Source organism: Symphalangus syndactylus, chromosome 13, assembly GCF_028878055.3.
Source record: "Symphalangus syndactylus isolate Jambi chromosome 13, NHGRI_mSymSyn1-v2.1_pri, whole genome shotgun sequence".
Lineage (NCBI taxonomy): Eukaryota > Metazoa > Chordata > Mammalia > Primates > Hylobatidae > Symphalangus > Symphalangus syndactylus.
The window spans coordinates 122263972-122287370 of NC_072435.2; the positions used below are offsets into that span (position 1 = coordinate 122263972).

General features: G+C 41.4%; 1 protein-coding gene across 1 annotated transcript; it reads left to right on the plus strand.

Annotated features, from left to right (window-relative positions):
- Positions 1 to 21665, plus strand: LOC129460267 (uncharacterized). Its single transcript, XM_055237881.1, is given in 7 exon segments — positions 1 to 16; positions 1576 to 1653; positions 4587 to 4669; positions 13418 to 13615; positions 18596 to 18610; positions 19184 to 19276; positions 21627 to 21665. Coding segments are annotated over 7 exon segments (522 nt in total).
- Positions 21666 to 23399: the final 1734 nt, after the last annotated feature.

Genomic DNA, 23399 nt, shown 5'->3' on the forward strand with positions numbered 1-23399 from the left:
ATGACTGGCAAGGAATGTGTGTTGCGAGTTTAAAGAAGGAGTTAATTTTAAAATGGTGACACCCTGGCTCTCTAGGCTCCTGCTGTTCTAACATTTCTAGGTATAAACCTAATCTTCCTTGCTAGATCCCAACCTCCAATGATCTCTTTTTCATCTTCAGTTGTCCCAAGCACTAGCTCATTCTGCGAGCGTCTCGTGGTCATGGAAAACTGATAAAGCACAGTATGAGAGGCTCAATGGATAAGAAATTATAAAGAATCACTAAGTTTGCATAGACGTTTTGATTGTGACCTACCAAGGAAGGAAGTGGAGAGGGTGTGTGGGAGGGAGGGCAGCAGATGTGTACACATGGCTTCATTTGCCTCCCACCGGGAATTTTACCTGAGACTTACGGAGAGAGTGGCCATTGGCAGAGGCTGAAAGAGTTGATTTGATTCTCTAAGGCCTGATGCGCTTGCTGAATTGTTTTGGGGTCTCTGTGGCATTAGGATAGGGGCTTTTTTCCTTTTTGTTTTTGTTTGTTTGTTTGTTTTGTTTTGTTTTGTTTTGGTCAAATGTCCTGTGTTTCACGTTTCAACCAAGACTTTGGGAAACTGCTTGAAACTCTGATGGACTGCAGTGTTCAGAGAAGGAGGGAAGAAAACTCTCTGGAAACCTCTGGAATTAGTGGCTGGAAATAGCCCTCAGGTTCCTCTATGGACAGCAGATGTCCTGGACAGAGCCGGAGCCTAAGAACATGGGAGGTTTTTTCGTTGTCGTTTTTGTTTCAGTTTTGAGACAGAGTCTCGCTCTGTCACCCAGGCTGGAGTGCAATGGCATGATCTTGGCTCACTGCAACCTCTACCTCCTAGGTTTCAGCGATTCTCACGCCTCAGCCTCCCGAGTAGCTGAGATTACAGGCGCCCAACACCATGCCCGGTTAATTTTTATTTTTTATAAAGATGGGGTTTCACCATGTTGGCTAGGCTGGTCTCAAACCCCTGACCTCAAGTGATCCACCTGCCTTGGCCTTCCAAAGTGCTGGGATTACAGAGCTGCTGTGCCTGGCCAACATGGGAGGTTTTTAAATATCTGTGTTTCCAGAATGAACCAGTGAGTCTTTGAAGTCCTTGTATGAACAGGACTGGGCACAAGTCAACCAGAATAATTTGCAGGCATGCAAGCTGTTTGTATCCAGCAGATCAATAGCAACCTGTTTTAGCTTTCCATCTTTCTTTAAGGAAATGTCCTATCTCCAATACTACCGTGAAATTCTAGAGCATAAGAAGAGAATAAAGTCTTGATGTAGGGTTTGGTTGGTAGGCAGAGCTCCACCCCACCATCTCCTTGGTGACAGTGCCCCACTCGTGAGAAGGGTACTATCTCTTCTCTGGTGTTAGTGTTACCTAGTATAATGCCTATGTGACAAAGCTGAATTTCTACCCTATCCTAACTCTGCTATTCTTTAAGGATGCCTGCAATAAAAAGTTCCCTTTGTAACCAGACTAGCTGAAACTGGTTAGAGCCGAGACAGCCAACCAAATGACTTCAAGAAGACCTCAGGCTTCATTATCATCTCATTTCCATGCTAAAAAGACCCCAGCTCCCCAGAGCAATGGGAAATATTGGGCACTTCATCAGGCGAGTTCAGGTGCATTTCTAGAGATTGTCCAGGTGAGTCAAAGAGCAAATGCCATGAAGTAGCCTCAGCCGTTTGGGTCATGGACAACCATTTTTGAAATAATATTACATAGTTGTCAGAGTTTGAGCTGGGCAAGGGATTAGCCTTTCCTCCAACTTCACAATCAGATTAAGAGGAAACAAAGCCTCAGGACAAATTCTGCCATACACATGAGTATTTGATAATTAGTACATATTATCAATAGGAACATAGCGGTCCATACATTCTGTAAACTGTATGATGCCCAGATCCTCTATCCTCATAGGTGATCCAACCACACATTCTGTAATGGTCTCTCAGTGTGCAATAACAAAATGACACAGCCTGGATGGATTAAACAACAGAAAGGTATTTCTCACAGTTCTGGAGGCTGGAGGTCAAAGACGAAGGTGTGGTGCTGACTGGCTCAGTTTCTTCTGAGGTCCCTGTGCTTGGCATGCAGATGCCACCTTCGCACTGTGTCCCCGCTTGGTCTTTTTTCATTGTGCACATCTCTCATGTCTCTTCCTCTTCTCCGAGGAACACAAATCAAACTGGATTAGGCTCCATTTTTAGGACCTCAGTTAATCTTCATTCATTCTTTAAAGGCCCTATATCCAAGTACAGTCACATTGGAGGTTCAGACTTCAACACATGAGGCCTGGCATGGTGGCTCATGCCTCTAATCCCAGCATTTTGGGAGGCCAAGGCGGGTGGATCACCTGAGGTCAGGAGTTTGAGACCAGCCTGGTCAGCATGGTGAAACCCCGTTTCTACTAAAAATGCAAAAATTAGTTGGGTGTGGTGACACATGCCTGCAATCCCAGCTACTTGGGAGGCTAAGACCAGAGACTTGCTTGAACCTGGGAGGCAGAGGTTGCAATGAGTGGAGACCACCTCACTGCACTCCAGCCTGGGCAACAGAGCAAAACTCCATCTCAAACAACAACAACAACAACAAACAAAGACTTCAACACATGAGTCCTGGGGAACACAATTCAGTCCACAACACCTGCCCTAAAAGATCCCCATGAGACAGCTATAACAACATTCTAAAAGAAGAAATCCGCCACAGTTGGCATCTGGCAACCAGAATTTGCCATCTCAGTGACTGGATGGAGGGTGGTTTAGGGGTTTGACTTCATGTGTTCTCCCTACAAGTATAGAGTGTGGGGCTTATGAGATGGTGAGACCTTGTTTTGCAGGTGTGGGGAGTGACTGATTCAGTTTATTCCATCTGCCTTTCTCATCAATGAAAGCCCATTTTCTACATCCATGTTGCTAGAGAACACACCACTAAACTTTCCAAGGAAAAAGCATTTCTAGATGAATTACACTAGCTAGTGAGACCTCCAGTGTTGAGCAGACATAGAAAATGACAGCTGACAGGCTTTAATGAGAACTTCTGGACTGTGGACTTTCTAATTAGGCATTTGCTAATCAATGCAGGAATGTGAGTGTTTGATTACTGAAACTGCTACCCCAGGAGGTGAATTAAAACTAATTACCTTCATAGAAGCAGAGAGTATAAGGATGGTTGCCAGGGGACGCAGGGAAAGGAAAATAGGGAGATATTGGTCAAAGGGTACAAAATCTCACTTATGCAGGATAAATAAGTTCTGGAGATCTATGTACTGCATTGTGACTATAGGTAATAATGCTGTATTATATACTAGAAATTTGCTAAGGATTGAAATATTAAATGCTCTCATTAAACACGCACACACACACACACAATGATAATTATGTGAGATGAAATATGTTAAATAGCTCGATTTTGGTAATTATTCCACAATGTATATGTATTTCCAAACATCATGTTGTACATCTTAAATGTCTACAATTTTATTTATCAATTGTATCTGAATAAAGATAGAAATTTAAATAAAATATATACTCTTTTATATCGCATTGTCAGAACTAAAGAAGAAAGGAGATTTCCAACATCATGACATGAATTGTTTCTGATGATGTCTAAATCTCCTCGCAATTCCAACATCAGTTCCACTTTCCTTGAGAAAAATAAACCAGAGTCTTTGTTTGGCTGTAATGTTTCTGACAGTCTGAAAAAGAAAGGACTATCTTATTAATAGTATCCGGAATTTTAGTTTTGCATATTAAGAAAGGTGCCGAACACCCTAATCTCTCTTTTTATGTGGATTATGGACCCAGGGAATTTGATGCCCATTCTGAGAAATTGTGTAAAATTGAGTAAATCCAATTAGGTCTTTAAATTGAACAATGGTGACAACACCAACTCTTTCTCCCTAGTAAAATAAACAAAGGAGTATTTAAAGAAGGAGGATGCTTTTGTGGTAGGAGTTATTAAGAAATTATTTTAGGCGGATAGAGAGAAAAAGGAGTACTTGGGAAATTTTCATTTTTAAAGACGTTTCTTGTCTAGCTGGAAAGCCCCAGCTGTTAGAGCCAGGCAGGCAACCTTTGATAAGCAAATGTGAGCCATTAGAAACTAGGTCCACCCAAACATGGGGATTCCCGCTGCCTTCTTGCCCTTGCCCCACATGTTCCCGGCAACATGGCCACACCCACCTATCCCCACCTGTGTAGAACATCATGGCGGCCTGTATTTGCATATTAAAAGGCTAGGGTGAGAGGGTCAGTTTTTTTCCAGGGCTATGTAAATGACATGCCTGGTCAAACCTATCCCCTAAGCCCTATGCAAATCAGACACCGCCTCCTTCAGCCTCTACATACACCTGACTGGTATCCAACCACACTTGGGGTTCCCTCTTTTGGCTTTGGAGGCTCCGCCTCTCTGTCTCTGTAAGGGGGAGCTTCTTCCTTTTGTCTTCTCCCTTGCTTCTTGCCTATTAAACTCTCTGCTCCTTAAAACTACTCCACGTGTGTTCCCGTCGTTTTTTTTCTAATTTGACTTGAGACGAAGAACCTGGTGTTCCTCCACTAATCGGCGCCATATCACTTTCATGGGCTGGTAACAATAATAGAGAACCATCCATAACCACAAGGGGCAGAACCTCTTCCAGCAAAATGGTGCTGCCTCACCCAAAGGTAATTAGTGGCTATCGGAGCAGACAATTGTTGTTGATGTTGTTCATGTCCCAACTCATTTGTTGGGCTCACAGTACCAAATTTTATTTTGATTTCACTATTTTTATTACCTGGGGATTTTAATGAGGCTTTCCTTCTGACCAATCAGAGCATCAAAAACCCACCCTCTTCCCTGCTGCTGTCATTAGGAACCAGGAGGCACATGACTGGGGCTTCTCCAATCCTCTTCACTCCATCCCTCTGACCATGGTGGCCACAGTTAAGTGTTAGGATTTTGAATAGGTTGAGCTGATTATTATGAATTTTCAATAGGTGGAGCTGATTATTAGTGTGAGTTCTGGGACTCCTAAGAAATTATCAGATAAAGATACTACATTTTTTCCTCAGGTATCACTAAACATATAGATTATTGAAGCCTGAGATGGTGAGTGGAATCTGAAAATGAAATCTAACATTTACCAAAGACACAGAGAAGGAGGAAGAGACTGGATTCGTCATTCCGGCCCCTGAGTCTAGTCAGTCAGTTCTACTCTTGGGCTTTGTAGTTCTATTCATCAGTGAACTCTTCTGTTTTGTTGAAACCAGTTGGAGAAGGGCTTCCAGAAACCTGCACCTAAAGAGCATCAGCTGGCACAGAGATCTTGGCCGAACCCACCACTGTGTTTGACTATGAATGAGAGTGGGCACACGGAGAGGGCAGCCCACCTGGCAGGTGTGACTCACATCAATGGGGAGCTCTTTTCATTCAAAGATGACCAGCTTATAAAAGACCAGTGATGGGAAGTCCCAGGTAGGGCCCCCAGGACCTACAGCAGGGGCCAGCCAAGAATGGCCAGCTGTCTCTCTACTGGGTCAGAAAGAAAAAATGAAAGGGGCTAAACTTGACCATGTGAGCTGTCCAGCATGGACGTCAGACCAGACCAAAATCCAGATTCAGACAGCTGCTCCCTATACAGGGGAATCCCCAAACACAGACAAGACAAAGCAACAGAGCAACTTCTTTACCCAGACCACTGGCAGTCCCAATCCTTCTCCATCCCTCAGGTTGCTTGGTTACTGGACATTCGCTTTGACTATGCTCCATTCGAGAATGTTAGAATGAAAATTTGGGTAAATGGTGAAGGAATTCAAGGAAAAGAAAATGCACCCGCCATGTTTATGTTACAATACCATGCTGGACCAGATATTTTCTCATTCAAGGATGAAAGTGTTACAGGGGTCCTTGTTCCCAGAGCCCCCAAGATGGTGGCAGCCACTTCCAAGATGACAGCGGGCCACTTCCAAGATGGTGGCAAGCCTTGTGTTCTCTGACCTGGGGTTCTTGGCCTCACGGATTCCAAGGAATGGAATTTGGGCCATGCAGTGAGTGTTATAGCTCTATTAGAAGCCGTGGGTCATGGAAGAGAACCATTGAACCCAGTAACTAGTGTTTAGCTCGATTAGGACGAACCTGGGCACTTAGCCCTGCAGGAACAATGGCAAGCCTTTAGCCCAATTGGGAGTGGCAATGGGCGCCTTGCTGGATCAGGAGCACCCTGCTGGATCTGGAAGGATGGAAGTCAGTGGCAGGTCTGCGAAGGTGGCCAGCAGCAGTGATGGACAGCGAGCAAAACCTCAGCTCCAGCCGTAACAAACACAGACCAGAAGGGTGCAGTTCCAAGATTTAATAGAGTGAAAACAGAGCTCCCGTACAAAGGGAGGGAAACAAAAGGGGGTTGCCGTTGCCGGCTGGAATGCCTGGTTTATATCCTGATCATTGTCCCTCCTGCTGTGCTCTCAGGCAATAGATGATTGGCTATTTCTTTAACTCCTGTTTTTGCCTAATTAGCATTTTAGTGAACTCTCTTTACTATCTGATTGGTCAGGTGTGAGCTAAGTTGCAAGCCCCGTGTTTAAAGGTGGAAAGGGACACCTTCCCAGCTAGGCTCAGGGATTCTTAGTCGGCCTAGGAAATCCAGCTAGTCCTGTCTCTCAAATGGATGTGGGCCATCAAAAAGTTTCACCAACATAATAGGAAGGAAAATATACAGCCTTAAGATGCAATGGGAGATGTTTTAACAAGGATTTTTACTAAAGGAAACTTCTTTTTTCCTTTTGTATAAAATTTCTGTGAACCCAGAAAATCTGAGACAGGTCTCAGTTAATTTACAAAGTTTATTTTGCCAAGGTTGAAGACACGCTGGTGACAGCCTCAGGAAGTCCTGATGACATGTGCCCAAGGTGGTCGGGGTACAGCTTGGTTTTACACATTTTAGGGAGACATGAGATGTCAATCAATATATGTAAGAATTACATTAGATCCATCCAGAAAGACAGTCAAAGGGGGTTTGTTCTCTGGCGGGCAGAGTGGGGGTTGCAAGGTGCTCAGTGGGGGAGCTTTTTGAGCCAGGATGAGCCAGGAAAAGGACTTTCACAAGGCAATGTCATCACTTAAGGCAAGGACCAGCCATTTACACTTCTTTTGTGGTGGAATGTCATCAGTTAAGGCGGGGCAGGGCATATTCATTTCTTTTGTGATTCTTCAGTTACTTCAGGCCATCTGGGCATATAGGTGCAAGTCACAGGGGATGCGATGGCTTGGCTTGGCCTCAGAGGCCTGACAAACTTCTGATTATTAAGGTGGCTTATTTCATCCTGGTGTATCCTTTCTCCCATTTGTTTTTCTTCTTTTTTCTTTTCCTGCTCTCTTCAATGCCTGACACAAAGCTCTGTCATAATCGGTAACTGTTTTTTTGTGTGTGAGTACTTTAATCCTTTTCTGTGCAACCACACTTAAGTCTTTGGCAGTTAATTAGCAATTCAAATGCAGACCACCCATAAAGAGCTCAGCATGGAATAGGTGCTCCATGAATATGAACTGTTATTACATACACATGCATGCTTTAAGAAATAGCCAGTTCTTGACCAGTACAATGGCTCATGCCTGTAATCCCAGCACTTTGGGAGGCCGGGGTGGGTGGATCGCCTGAGGTTGGGAGTTTGAGACCAGCCTGGCCAATATAGTGAAATCCAGTCTCCACTAAAAATACAAAAAAATAAAAAATAAAAAATAAAAAAAAATAGCCGGGTGTGGTGGCACAAGCCTGTAGTCCCAGCTACTCAGGACGCTAGGGTAGGAGAATCACTTGAACCCAAGAGGTGGAGGTTGCAGTGAGCTGAGATCACACCACTGTACTCAAGAGTCAGTAACAGAGTGGGATTCCATCTTAAAAAAAAAAATAAATAAATAAATAAATAAATAAATAAATAAATAAAAAAGAAATAGCCAGTTTTAGTAAGAAAGTGGAACTTGTTCTTTCCCTGCAATCATTGTTGGTTATTCTCTGATGAAGAAATGTTGAAATTCAAAACACGGTTCACAGAAATCATAGTAAAACAAATACAAACTGTGATTCACCCCACTCAAATGGACATTTGAGGAGTTTAGGAAAATGCTGATGAGTTTCACAGGGCAAATTGGGAGCTCACATATTCTAAAAAGTCCAGTATATTAACTATTTGTTTCTGACATTGGCTTGAAAGTAATAACGTCTCATTTTCAGTATTTCTGTATATTCTGTGTTTGCCACATGCATTGCCTTTTTCAAGAGGCTGTATAGTGTAGTGAAGTGACTTTCCAGATCTGCCATTTACTGTCTGAGGGATCCTGGATGAAGCATACAGATCTTCTAAGCCTAGTTTTCTCACCTGCACTGTAAGAACTAGAAGAGCACCGGGCCGGGCACGGTGGCTCACGCCCGTACCCAGCACTTTGAGAGGCCGAGATGGGAGGATCACAAGGTCAAAAGATTGAGACCATCCTGGGTAACATGGTGAAACCCCATCTCTACTAAAAATACAAAAATTACCTGGGCGTAGTGGCTCGTGCTTGTAGTCCCAGCTACTCGGGAGGCTGAGGCAGGAGAATCGTTTGAACCAGGGAGGCGGAGGTGCAGTGAGCTGAGATTGCGCCATTGCACTCCAGCCTGGGTGACAGAGTGAGACTCTGTCTCAAAAATAAATAAATAAAATAAAGAACTAGAACAGCACCTGTTCAAGGGGTGAAACACACAAAGCATGATGCCTATCCAGAGTCCACAGTTATGAGGATCTGTTATTATTCTTCATGATAGTCCTGTCACCAGCTTATTTTATAACCATGCTCAGAAACAAGTTGCCAGCTCTTTAGCATGGTGGCAATACCCTCCATTGCTAACACCTGCCCATTTATCCATGAGTAGGTGTGACTCTTCTATTTTACTACTTACTCCTTTTAATCCCAAAATCTGAGACCATTCAGGTTCTGCCTGAGGCCATGCCATTCCATGCCTTGTCTGGAAGCCACTCCTACTGTTGTCTTTGGGACACTGTTACTCATCCTACAAGGCCTCAATCGAGAATCTTAGGAGGTCATTGGTGCCTACCTGCCCAGGGCAGAGACCACCAACCCCTTCTGAAAGCTGCCACAGTGCTGCTTTCTAACATGTCTACAGTAGCTCCTCACAGTGTGCTGTGATTGTTGGGTGAAAGCTCTGTTTCTCATAGTGAACGCGTGCCATCTACAAGGGTTATGCACATACGTTTCTTATCTTTGGCTCCTTCGCAAGCAGCAGCATCTGCCTGCCTCTGGTAGACACTCAGAGGCTTATTGGGTGGACTTACATTGAAATCTAATAGTCTCCCACTTTCTGTTTGATCCTCCTCCAAGGCTTCTCTTCTCCTTTTTCTTAGCAGTGTTAGAAATGCTTGTTCCCTGATGTTGCAAAGAAATAGCACTTGAACATAAATTTAATTTTCTTAGCAAGGCCATTTTTTTACTTTCTGCAGAAAGGGTACACTCGCCAGCAATTTTGCCATGAGAGCACACTGAACAAAGGAGGCAGGGTCATTAATAACCTGATGTGTTCCACCCTACTGCTATGTCTGTTTTCTATTGGCTGGAATGGGACCTCCGATTCTGAATTTGTCCCAACTGGCTAGCAACTTAGAACTTTTTAAAAGAGTCAAAGGCAGAGGAGAACAAAGGAAGGTGGAAGTAACTTGTGGAATGCTGAGAAAGGTAAAAACACCTCCAAATAAGGAAGAGGAACAGGCTATGACCTAACGCTTGCTTGGTTCAGTATAAGCATGCCAGGGCAAATATTTAGGCTAAATTGCGGGAGCTAAGAACATAAAGTACATTGATTTCTTTATTATGGCTAGCAGATATTTAAGAATGTTAGCACAGGTCTTTGAATCAATTTTGCTTCTAAGAGGAGTTACTATTTATTCCTAGTTAGATGGGGAGGAAAGTCTCTTTGAAGAGGAAGCTCCACTTTAGTTTTTACAGCAGCATGCACCCCATCCTTCCTCTGACCCCATGGAGGAATCTGGCCCAACCTGGACAATCTTAGCTGCCTATTCACCCAGGATAGATTCGGGATAGGCATGGAAACCAGGCCAGGCCTTTCTGAGACTCTCTCTAGATTTTTAAAGTTTTAAACTGGAGTAAAATCAGCCTTGCCACCAGAGACAAAGGCTGGAGAGAGAGATGGGTGCTGTTTAACCTTGTAGAGAAGACTTTGCTGTGGGAACAAAGGAATCCAAACCAAGACCAGACAAACTGAGATCACCAGGAAGGGAGAGAAAGGCACTGGCTTCGTTCCAGTCCTTGGGACTCAGGTCCCTGCCTTCCCCACCTCCACCCCCAACACCCAGCCTCCCAGAAACAGCCCCAGACAACTTCTGCTCTGAGCTGGTTCCTGCCGCAATTCTGAAACTTAAGACGAAAAAAAATCCTAAATGATAGGATAAACCTCAGCCAACAACTTTCAGTGTTTACAATCTTCAGGGCATTGTTCTTTATTACTATTCTTTTTATTCTTCCTCCGGATCATGTATTTAGTAAATCTCCTCTCCCCTGAGCCCCACCGCTCATAAAAGCTGAACCTAGGATGTGGATCCAGCAGCGTTCTTTTCAATGCAGGGTAGTTTTCTGTTCACCAAGTTAACCCCCTTGTCACAGTCTGAAGCCTCAGAGTAAAATGTAAAAAGTACTTGAAACTGACTTGTAGGAGGCTGAGGGAGACATTAACATACACCAGACTTCTTAATATCTTCAAAATGTTTTAAGGGGAATTTTCTTTGTATTAAGCCAGAGGGATTATGTTTTTATTGTAAAGAAGAATTAGATTAATGAAAGCATTTACACAAATGCTTTGAACTTTAAACAACATGTGTTAAGTAAGCTGAAGTCATATCATAATTATATTTCTTAAAGAAAGTGATTCACACAGTATTTTGTAAGTATTTGTTAATAGGAGGAATGGAAACACAAGAAAATCACTAGTAATAGGTACACTGGATATGCAATTTATGGGATATCATTAAAATGCCATGATTCTGTCTCCCTGAGCCCTTAAATTTTCTCCAATAAGTTAATCCTTCCTATAAATGGATGAAAATTTCAGCTAGCCCAGGACTTTCCACCACCTCTCTTAGGGTCAATAATAATCCTGTGTTCCCCTAAAAGTTGCAAACCGTCTAAATTAGAATAATCAATTCAAAATATTACAGAAAATTTCAAAAACAATTCTACATTAAATTATTTGCTTTCCCAGCTCAGGCTGGAAGACTTTGATGGGAAACGGTGGGAAAAGTTTCTCTTCTCTCTCCCCTCTCTTCTTTCCAGGGTTTCTAATCTTTCCAGGGTTGGTGAGGGGAAGGGGGAGAAAAGGGAAGAAAGGACACAAAAGAGACAGGAGCGATTGTAACATACTGTCTTCAGCTGGCTTGAGGTCTCTGGTCTGGTGGAAGTTTGTCTGATGCATTCTCTATAGACCTTCATGGGCTCCTGGAAGGTACCCTGTCAGGCACGCAGACGGCGATCCCCCTGAGCAATGCATAGTGTGCTTCTGCCGACCCCTCCTGAACCTCCACAACTGCTTTTACTTGTTCATCCACCTCACTCAGACTCTGCCCAGGCACCATTGCCAGGCTGGTTCTCTGCATGGCTAGAGTGACCACAGGGTTCTGATTGCCCGGCTTATCTCCCAGCCTTGTCTATTTTTTATGCATAATTATCAATAGCAAACATGCTCATATTCAAACACATCTCTCTTTGGACAATAAATGCCAAATGCCACAGTCAGCCCAGGACTTACCCATTTCTGGTGCACAGGACATGAAGTCTCCTTCCTCCAGTACCTTCCGAGAGCCCAGGTCCCTTCTAGGATTAGAAGCACTTCCCAGCTCTGATGTCCTACAGGAAACCAGCCCTTTCTGAGCCTCACACATCCTAAGCAGGACTCAGATCCCAGACCCCAGTTCCCATGAATTTCAAGATTGCCTTTAAACACAAAGATGTCTCTTCACCAAGCTCTGTCCAAAGAAAGTTTTTCTTGCTCACTTCTCTTGACACTTCTCTGTTGTGGAAAAGGGTGAGATCCTTTAAGAATTAAAGAACCACTTTTCAAATGTTCTGTTTGCAAATCTGCCTTTTGATTTTGTACCTGATTTTGGAATTCTTGATGCTTTTAAAATAAACTTAAATGTTAATACCTTGCCTCACATGGTTTTATAGCATGAAAGGATAATTAAAGCACCAGCATTAAAACTCAATCTTAGCAAGGTGTTGTCTATGAGCTCCTTAATCTTCACAACAAGGTAATCTAGGATTGTCTGCTGGGGTTCACAGCGGAACCTAATAGAGTCAACCCTGCCGGCAAGAAGGAACACCTGTGGCTTCTCCAGTATGCCCCATTCATGATGAGGACTGGACAGCTTCTTACCTGTGTGTTGTTTTCTTTTTCGTTAAATTTTTGGTCTAACTCAGTGACTTTCGACACTTCGAGAGGCATAGTTATTACTTAAAAGGATTATGTACACAAATACATGCATACGCTATAATTTACAGTTGATTTAAAGGAATTTCAAAAGGAGTTTTGACCTCAAATAATTTTCCTCTTATACGCTAAATGTGGAAATGAGATATGTATTTAACATATAATTACGTTTTCCAGATGTATGAAATCTGTGAAAATATTCTAAAATAAATGAAATGCCATCCCTTCATTTGTATTAAAATGTATTTTAGTCTGATGAGAGTGAAGATTATACAAAGGACTGATGATTCAAAGCACTACGATTATTACAATTATAATTTTAAAAGCAAATATCTATCAAGCTATGATAATACATCAATTTTCTTACTTATTTGTCTATATGAGCTCACTTTTTAATAACTCATTTTTGCTTTATTCTACAGTTTGCAGACAACTCCGAACTTCACACTTGGGTTTTCTCTTCTGCCTTTGTTATTCTTTAAATATCTACATTAACAGAAACCATTTCTCCCCAAAGACATGATGTTTCCCAATAGCACATGCAGGTGGACCCTCACCTGGCACACACAGGCTCCTTGGCCCTCCAGCACTGCCACCTGGGCTCTACCATTTGATTGCACCCATGTCTGTCTGTGCTGGGGCTCTGTCCTGGTCGTGTCACCCCTGAGGTGTCCTTAGGGCACAGGGATGCAGGGATGCCAAAGAGCCCCATGTGATCTGTCAACTCTGAGTAAACTCAAGAGGCTCCTTGGGGTTCTGAGCCGAGGGCCAAGGCAGCCCATGTCTGGGCTTCACTACAAAGAAAAGTGGCAATCAATGGGCAATGCCCATTAGGAGATTTTGGAAAGGGGATCTGGGAGGACAAACCAGAAAGGGACGAGGTGCACGGTCCATCCCTGCCTTAGATGGCTGCTTTGCTATCAGGCTGCACTGTCTCACTGGCCAGGTGGTCTAGGAGACCGTTGGAGGACCACAAAGCTGCAAGTGGCTTTCCTGGGGCCTGCAGGGAACAGCTGGAGGACACTTGGAAGGGCACCCACACCGGGTCTCACAGGAGTCTGCACCTGCAGGTCATTCTGGCATTAGCCCCTCATCCTCTGGAGTTCATCTCATCCAGGCGAAGACAGCTGGCTGGCCTCAGAGGGTGAGACGCAACTCGAGGGTAAAAACATTTTTACAGGGCATGGACACAAAAGTGGCCTTTACCTCTGGATAAGCTTTTAAAACTTCCCATCTACACGAAAGGGTGTACTTTCTATGTGCCACCAAGAAACCTAAACTGAGTGAAAGGACTGTTTCACTTTAATCAAGTTCCAGAATGAGGGGGCACAGCTCTGAAAAGTACTGTCACAGCAGGAGATTCGAGGGTGCATGCAAAGCAATGTTTCTAGAAAATACCAAAGGAAACAGACATAACTCCAGTGTGGACTCCGTCTTCCCCGCACTGCTGCTCCATCCCCAGGGCAGAGGCCACATCGTCCGGCTGGCTGCGGGAACACTGAGCACTTAGTGTGTCATATGCAGGCTCCTTGAGTGTGTGCAGCAGGCGTCTGCTGAAGTCCACACTCTGCCTGTAGGTTTTGGATGCTTTCTTTAGGATTCTCTCCATTTGTTCTCCTGCAGATTCTTGAAGGCCACCTGGGCTGGGGTCCACTTGTCCTGGCCACACTGCTTCTGCTCCTTAATCTTTTTGCTCATTCCATCACTTCCTTGAGTTTCATCTTGTCTTGGTCTTTCTTTTTCTTATTCTGCTGGGTTATGCTGAGCTCTGCGATGCTTTTAAGCTTCAAGGGTCCTTTTTGGACCTGCTCATGGGCCACTGTGACATCCGCCTGCAGTTCTGCGGGTAGGCTATGTATTAGCTCATGTAATCCTCCTAACATTACGGGGTAAGTACTATTATGCTCTCTATTTGTACAGGTGAGAAAACCGTACTACAGAAAGGTGAGCACCTTGCCCAAAGTTATGCAGCAAGTGAAAAAACAAGAATTCTAACCCAGACAAGTAAGTTCTATAAGCAAATGCAGCTAATAGAGATGCCAATCAGGTGTTCAAAGGGTTATAGTTACTTCTGGAAGTGAGGTGTGCAATGGCTAAGACGTGAACCTGGTTCTCCAGCGTAGAGACAAGAGGCAACAAGAGAAGGGACTCTGCAAAAACACCAGCAATAGGTTGGGAACACAGGGATGGAGAGCAGCCACGAGTTTACTTAGGTTGAATTTGGAAAGTCTGTGCATAGAAAGATGCAGGTCCCACGGGGCATGGTGGCTCACACCTGTAATCCCAGCACTTTTGGAGGCCGAGGCAGGCGGATCACTTGAGCCCAGGAGTTTGAGACCAGCCTGGGCAATATGGTGAGATCGCATATCTACAAAAACCACAAAAATTAGCTGGGCAAGGTGGCATGCACCTGTGGTCCCAGTTACTTGGGAGGCTGAGGTGGAAGAATTGCTTGAGCCCAGGAGGTGGAGGTTGCAGTGACCCATGATCATGCCACTGTACTCTAGCCTGAGCAACAGAGTGAGACCCTGTCTCGGGAGAAAGAGAGAAAGAAAGAAGGGAGAGAGGGAGGGAGGTAGGGAAGGAAAGAAGGAAGGAAGGAAGGAACGAAGGAAGGAGAAAGAAGGAAGAAAGAAGGAAGAAAGGAAGAAGAAAAAGAAAGAAAGAAACAAAGAAAGAATCATGCAGCTCCCTTATTCCCCAGAGCTTCACTGAGCACTTAGTGTGTCATATGCAGGCTTTTAGGTTTAGAGTCCTGGGCAATGACACAGACAAGACAGAGTCTCCTCCTTCATGGAACTTACATGAGTGGGACGGACAACAAACAAATCATCCAGACGATTTCAGATAGCGATGCGTGTTGGGAGAGCACTAAGCAGAATGATCTGAGTTTGCAACGGGCATTGCAATGCCTGCTGGGCTCCTTACCCCTCAGGACCTTTCCACTGGCTGCTCTCGAAGGCTGAAAAACCTTTGCCCTGTTGCTGCAGGGCCAGATTCTCTTCGTGCAGGATTCCTTTGGCTAAACTGTCACCTTGTCAAAGAGGACTGATTCCTACTAAAAGTTCTCTGTTACTGGGTGTGCAGAGAGAAGCCTATTGTGGCTGTAAGGATGGGTGAAGGAGAAGGGCACGAAGTGGACAGCAGAAGCAGAAGCTGTCACACAGGCCTGGCCCATCGTGGTGGAGACTTTGGAGTTCATTCTAAGCAAAATGGGAAGTCATTTTGCTTCTAAGCACAAGAACAACATGATTGAATTTATGCTTTAAATTAGCCACTTTGCCTGCCCAGTTTCTCAACTACATAGCCGATAGACATATAGATGTATAGGTAGGTAGGTTGGTAGGTAGGTAGACAGACAGAAAGACAGGCAGACAGATAGATGTATATGTAGGTAGATAGGTAGATGGAAAGACAGAGAGATGAACAGGTAGGAAGGTAGATAGATAGATACATAGATACATAGACAGATGTATAGGTAGGCAGGTAGATAGAGAGATGTATAGGTAGGTAAGTAGATAGATGTATAGACAGATATATAGATATAGAGATAGATGATAGATAGATAGATAGATAGATAGATGTCTATAGGTAGGCAGTTAGGTAGTTGGATGCACGGATGGATGGACAGATGGATGGAGGGATGGAGGGATAGATAGACAGACAGGCAGATAGATAGATATAGACAGATTTGTGAATATAGGTACCTATCTGTCTCTCTCTAGCTAGAGATAAAATAGACAAGTGGCTTGATGCATCAGTAGCATTGAAAGACACCTCGAATGTGGCCCTACTTCAAGGTGATGGAATTTCTTTTTAAGCTCAGCTTCTACTTCCCTTCTGAGGAAGTTCATACCAGGGAGCTGCTGCAATAGATGTGACTTTAAACTCTAATATCCCAATAACGTAAATATACTGATCAGCTCAGCAGGATTTAAGGTAAGACCTCTACTCACGAAGAATTATGAGAAACATTTTAAATTCTTTAGCCACCAATGTCACTGCCAGTCAAACTCCATCCTCAGAGGTGAAAAAAATGCCCAGCAGGTAATTTTTTAAGTGGTGAAACTGCACTATTTCTATATTTACAACCAAATCACATTTGAAAGGATTTGGATTTTTTTTTGGCTCCAAAATCCTTTTTTGGCTCTGTCCACCATTGGGGCCATAACAGGATTTATAAAGTGGAGAACCAAAAAACTTACATAGATGGAGAAATATAGATTTAGATACAGATGTAGAATATATAAAGTAGATACAGCTGTAGAATACACAAATGAATGAAGGTATAAATATAGAAAAGGTATGAATGTAGATATAGAAGACAGATACAGGATATAGATAGGCAGGTAAATTGATAGATGATAGATAGATGATAGATAGATGATGATAGATAGATAGATAGATAGATAGATAGATAGATAGATAGATGATGATAGATAGATAGATGATGATAGATAGATAGATGATAGATAGATAGATGATAGATAGATAGATGATAGATGATGATAGATAGATAGATAGATGATAGATAGATAGATGATAGATGATAGATAGATAGATAGATAGATAGATGATAGATAGATAGATGATAGATGATAGATAGATAGATAGATAGATAGATAGATAGATAGATGATAGATAGATAGATAGATAGATGATGATGATAGATAGATAGATAGATAGATAGATAGATGATAGATAGATAGATGATAGATAGATAGATAGATGATAGATAGATAGATAGATGATAGATAGATGATAGATGATAGATAGATAGATAGATAGATAGATAGATGATGATAGATAGATAGATGATAGATAGATAGATAGATAGATAGATAGATAGATGATGATAGATAGATAGATAGACGATGATAGATAGATAGATAGATAGATAGATAGATAGATGATGATAGATAGATAGATGATAGATAGATAGATAGATGATGATAGATAGATAGATGATAGATAGATAGATAGATAGATAGATGATAGATAGATGATAGATAGATAGATAGATGATAGATAGATAGATGATAGATAGATAGATAGATGATGATAGATAGATAGATAGATGATAGATAGATAGATAGATAGATGATAGATAGATAGATGATAGATAGATAGATAGATGATAGATAGATAGATAGATAGATAGATAGATAGATAGATAGATGATGATAGATAGATAGATAGATGATGATAGATAGATAGATAGATAGATAGATAGATAGATAGATAGATGATGATAGATAGATGATGATAGATAGATAGATAGATAGATAGATAGATAGATAGATAGATAGATGATGATAGATAGATAGATAGATGATAGATGATAGATAGATAGATGATAGATGATGATAGATAGATAGATGATGATAGATAGATAGATGATGATAGATAGATAGATAGATAGATGATGATAGATAGATGATGATAGATGATAGATAGATGATAGATAGATATAAAGACATGAATGTATAGAAGAGACCTAAATGTAGTTATAGAATGGATGTCATTTTTGTACTTATGAGCCCAGCCATTCACCTGCCCCTTTATCTGTCCCCAAAAGAGCAATATTAGGGAGTATATAAATATTGTAAATAAAGCAGATAAAAGTAGAAAGATGTTAAAATCTCAGAGACAATCACCAACTGCTAAAAGATTCTCAATGGAAAAAAGTCTTAAAACAAAAAGCTGTGTTTTGCATTAAATTAGCTGGTTAAATTAGCCTGAAAGATTTACAAACCTCACCCACCTGTCTTAGAAAGAATACTCCATAGAGATATTTGGTTACTACCTGGTTCCAACTCATTTTTCTGGGTCAGAATTGATTTCTAATTTTAAGAACTGACTTCTTTATAAAAGAAGAAGGTCCATGTCACATTAATTCATGCTGCAACTTGTAGAGATTTCTTCTCCTTGGGACATGAGCCATTTAGACTCTTTTTTCGGAGAGGAGGCTGCAAACCAAAAAAGATATGCATAAGTGTACCTGGCATTTCACATGAATTCTCTTGCAAACATTTTGCCATATGTCTTCTGGGTGTGTTGTTATCTACTTGGATAGTTTAAAAAGCATTAGTAGAAAACATATGTATTTCTAACAGATACCCAGATGTCAAGCCTTGAGGTGAATGTGTACAGAACTGTGCATTTTTGAGGCACTATCATACTTATTCAGTATAGACCTGTGGTTTGCTGGAAAAAAAAATTCATGGATAGCCAGTTCTCTAAATTGTTCTTAAAGGGATGTCCACTGGATGAGTGCAGAATGTTCTAAAGAATAGAAATTAGGCAACAAAACTTGATAGAGAACCTTAGATTAAGAGAATACTTAGAACACGCAAAAGAGAAGAAAGTGCTATTAGAAGTGATATGAGGCAGGCTTTAAAGGGAAATTTTTCTGGAACAAAATCCATGCTCTGGAAGTCAGAGGGTGTAACTGAAGATGAAATAGTCATTTGAAGAAAATTGGAATTAGAGACTGGTATTATTTGTTTTAGACAATATTTATCTATTTATTTTTGCTATTAATTTGATTGAATTAAGGAGAACAATATGTTTTTTTACGTGCATTGTGTCCATGTAGACCTTGAGGCTTAAAGAGACAAGGCTTGCTTAAAGTCACACAGATAGTAAGAGGCAGAGAAGAAATCTCACCTTGAGTTGTTTGATTTCCACGCCTAGGTCTCATCTGCTTGAGCAGTGCCTCCTCCCGATTCAGCACGTCCCTGGTGCTGACTTTCTGCATGTGTTCACTTTGAGGATGCATTTTGGGCCTGCAAGAAATGTTAAGGTGTAGTGTCTGCTCTTCAGCATCTTATAGTCAGGTCTGGGGTCAAAAGCCCAGAAAGGTACAGGCCCTGAAAACAGGTATCAAACAATGCCAAAGTGAGATTCCAAAGCAGAGTTTTTATGAGCACACCATAGAATGTCTTAATACTCAGGGCTTTAGGAAATGAATCATATGCAGAAACATCTTAGTCTAAAATAAACTCCTTTTTCAGACCCAGGAATAACGACTTTGCTATTTCTGTCAATAGAAATTAATTTATATCTGGCTGAGAGTTCAGAAGCCGGTGAAGTGTTGAATTCGCAGTAATAGGGAGCTCTTATAAATCACCAACTGTCATTAATCAACACGAATTCTTTGCTATTTATATTTTCATTTCAAAGGGCAAATGCATTTTAAAGTAGTGTAATGCATTTTATTCTATATCTAGAATATGATTTTTAAGCTTCCCTTAAGATATCTTTACTTTTTAAATTAACTGTATCAAACTGATAGCTCATCAGATCTAATTTATTATTTTATGTGCCTGGTATCTAGTAGGTGTTTAATACATGTCTGTTGAAGAAATTTATTCAACAAATTTTTCTTGCGCACCCTCTATGTACTAGGCACTCTTATACATGTTGGAGATACAGCAAAAAATAAACAACAAAGTTCCTGAGAGTTGATAATATGATGGAAGGGGCTATAAACAATTAATAGATTATCAGGTTGTGATGAGTGTGCTGATGTATATAAAACAAGGCAAGGACAATAGAGAGTGAGGGAAAGTGCTTGCACTTGATTTAGTTTACACACAGAAGGCGCCTGTCCCGCAGGTGGTGTTTGAATATCTGAAGAAGATGAGTGAGAAAGGCGTGGGTCACCTGGGGAAAATAAATTTCTGCAGAGGGAATAGCAAGTGAAAAGGTCCTAAGGAAGGAGGATGCTTGGTGTGCTTGAGGAGGAGAAAAGAGGCCAGCAAAGGAAGAAAGAGGGAAGGAAGAAGGAAGGAGACGTTGATTGCAATCTTGTATAGAATGCTATGGTTGGCTTGCTCCTGAAGCCAAGGAGTGAGGAGGGGGAGTGATGGCACATCTGAAAAATCTTTCCTACATACCTTGGGGTGTCTTTACCCCTTCTGGCTTTTGAATTATATCACTTAGGATACATTGACTGCAAGACATGGCACACCTAACAAACAGGTTAATGATAGTTATGATTAGTGATTACTTAACAGTAAATGCAAAGGCAGGTCAATGCAAGTTGTGTCCACAGATCTCTGGCGTCTTCAGGAAACCAGACTTTCCTTTCCAATTGGGGTATTTTGGGATTCTGGCTTTCTATTCACTCCTGTCTCTTCATGGTCAAACGTGGCTGCTGAAATTCCAGATATCATGCCCACACCTGACAACTTCCAATCTATAGTGAGAGCAGCGCAAAAATATTTTCCTTATGCAGCTCTCTCGCTCTCTCTCTCTCTCTTTTTTTTTTTTTCTGGACAGGGTCTTGCTCTCCTACCCAGGATGGAGTGTGTAATGATGCAATCATAGCTCACAAAGAGTTTAAATATCTTACTCATAAGAGAAGAAAATAGATAAAACTCAGGATGTCTGTGTCCAGATGAGAGTGCCACAGAGGATATCAACTCCCTTTAGGAACAGAGTTCAATGATCAATGGGATAAAAGCATCTACATTCATTTCATAGAGGCCACATTTCCAAGAAAAAATGACATAGAAGGCAATATGTTAGCCCAAATAATCAGCAGAAAAGGAGAAAACATTATTCTTTATAACATTAACATCACAAGATATTAATTAACATTGTTAAAATACTTTGGAAAATTATTAGGCGGTACCTACTAAAGCTGAATATATGTATACCTGACAACCAACATTTCATCCTTACATATTTGCCAACATGAATGAGAACACACGTTCACTAAAAGACACATTCTAAGATTGGCTTATTATTTAGTTATAAGTCATTGCAAAATCAAATGCTTTGAAAACTACAATTTTCTTGAAGAGAAAAAGAAATTTGGCAGTGGAATACTGAAAAACTTTTAAAATTAATGTATATCTGTTTGTCATTGTATTCAGGTACCAAACTGTAGGTAATGTGCCTTCTAATGGCCAATTTAATCTCCATGGGTTATACTAAAAGTTGAAAGCAAAGGAAACACAAATCAAAATTTTAATTTATAACCTTTACCAATGGAAAGTGTATATTTCACTGTCATTATGTTGCCCTATTCAGTGGAAGATACTTGAATCGAATTACTTTACTGTTAGAGTAAGATTAATTAGTACAATGAATTTATCCACAATTATCAGTATTACTTTTCAGAAATCTTTCACTTTCTGTTGCAGCTGGTTGAGGCTTTATTAAATTCAAATTCAAGCTGTTAAATTGAGGCTCTCAGACTCCTGCTGCCTGGCCAGTGGAGAAATCAACTTTCACATATGGCTTTGGGGTTTCTCTCTGTCATCCTGGTCGACGTGTTCTCTCATTTTTCTGAAGTCTGGGACCTCAACACAGACATCTGGGTGAAGGCCTTAACAGCAGGGCTGGTGCAAAATGAATTGTCACATCACACCCAGCGTTCTCAACCTTTAGAATCTGAAAGTAAGAATAACACCTCAAATGTAAGCACTGCATTTTTACATTCTCTTCTCAGATTTCAAGTGAACTGCCTTTTTATATTATATATAGTTAGTTGATCATTTCTCAGCTGCTTTAACCATTAATATTTAAAATTTCATCTCACTCATGTGAGTAGAATACGTTCAAGGACAGAATCACATTTTTACCCTTTGATTTTCTTATACAGAGATATGAGAGATAGAAAATTGTGCACCCACAAACAGGACTCTGAACCCCTTCTGATACCCTGACCTCTTTTGTTACCTGAATTGGGGGAACCTATTATGCCTTCTTATCAAATGTTGAGTAATTACTCTCAACACAGGGTCAGCAAAACTGTTATTCCTTTCAGTCTGTGTAGCTTGTACATTGGCTTAGGAAAAGTCCATCAGGGAAATGGGGACACATATGCCTAGACCACAATTTACATTAGAAATCCAGGGGTCTTTTTGTAAGCAATAGATGAAGTAATCTAAAAATGGACACACCCAAAGTAATAGACTATCTCTCTTGACTCCTGACTCCATAAAAATAGGTCTTTCTGCATATCTTCGTTTTTAGAAAACATTAAAGATTGAATAATTCAAGGCACTATGCTTGGTGCTGAAGAAGGTCTAAGGAGGTCTACACCGCAGAGGCTGCACCCACTCCTCAGCCTTGCTGAGCCACCCCAGTCTCATCTCTACAGCATCTACCTCTCTTGGCTCTTGTAAAGATTGAGAGACATGCCACCAGGCTTACTGTAAGCACTGAGCAACTGTGAGGCTTTGATGCTGTCCCACTGGTATACCAAGGGGCAAGTTTCCTGGACTTGCCTAGACCTTATAGCAGAGTAAGTACTTTTATTTCACTGAACAACGTTTAGAGATCCTTTTACAGCATTGAACAAAGTTTAGAGATTTGGAGATTATTCATTTTTAATTTCTGTGGATCTGCGCATACTTCTCTTTTGCAAATTGAAATATCATGGAAGATTTTTTGGAACTTAAGTTGAGAGTTGTACGTGGCTTCAGAGTTGCTGTGGATTTGTGTCTCCATGGGGCCATCTGTCTCATCTGTCTATATAATGGTCATGCACATCCCAGAGCCTGCTTCAGTGTCTGCTATACTATGGCCACTCTGCCAGTATTGTTGACCAACAGATGGCTTTTGATGGCAGAGAAACTTATATTTAGCAAGTGTTCCTTTTGCCCTTGAACTTTTCCACCTGTTGTTTGCACCAGCAACTCCCATGGCAAATGTGAAAAAGCAAAAAATAAGGAATATTACAAGATGGGACTAACATTAAAATGTATGTTTTCATCAAACATGATCAAGAACCTCCTGATGATTGACGGTATCTAAAACCAAAGGAGTCCGTTAGGTAAGATGTTACAAATCATTCCCAAGGGGTGGTGGGAAGGGGACATGGGATTTGAGGGCAGGTACAAAGGAGAACTTGTCTATAAACTTCTTTAATCATTAATAAAAATGTGCACTTTAGATATTATTATGTACTC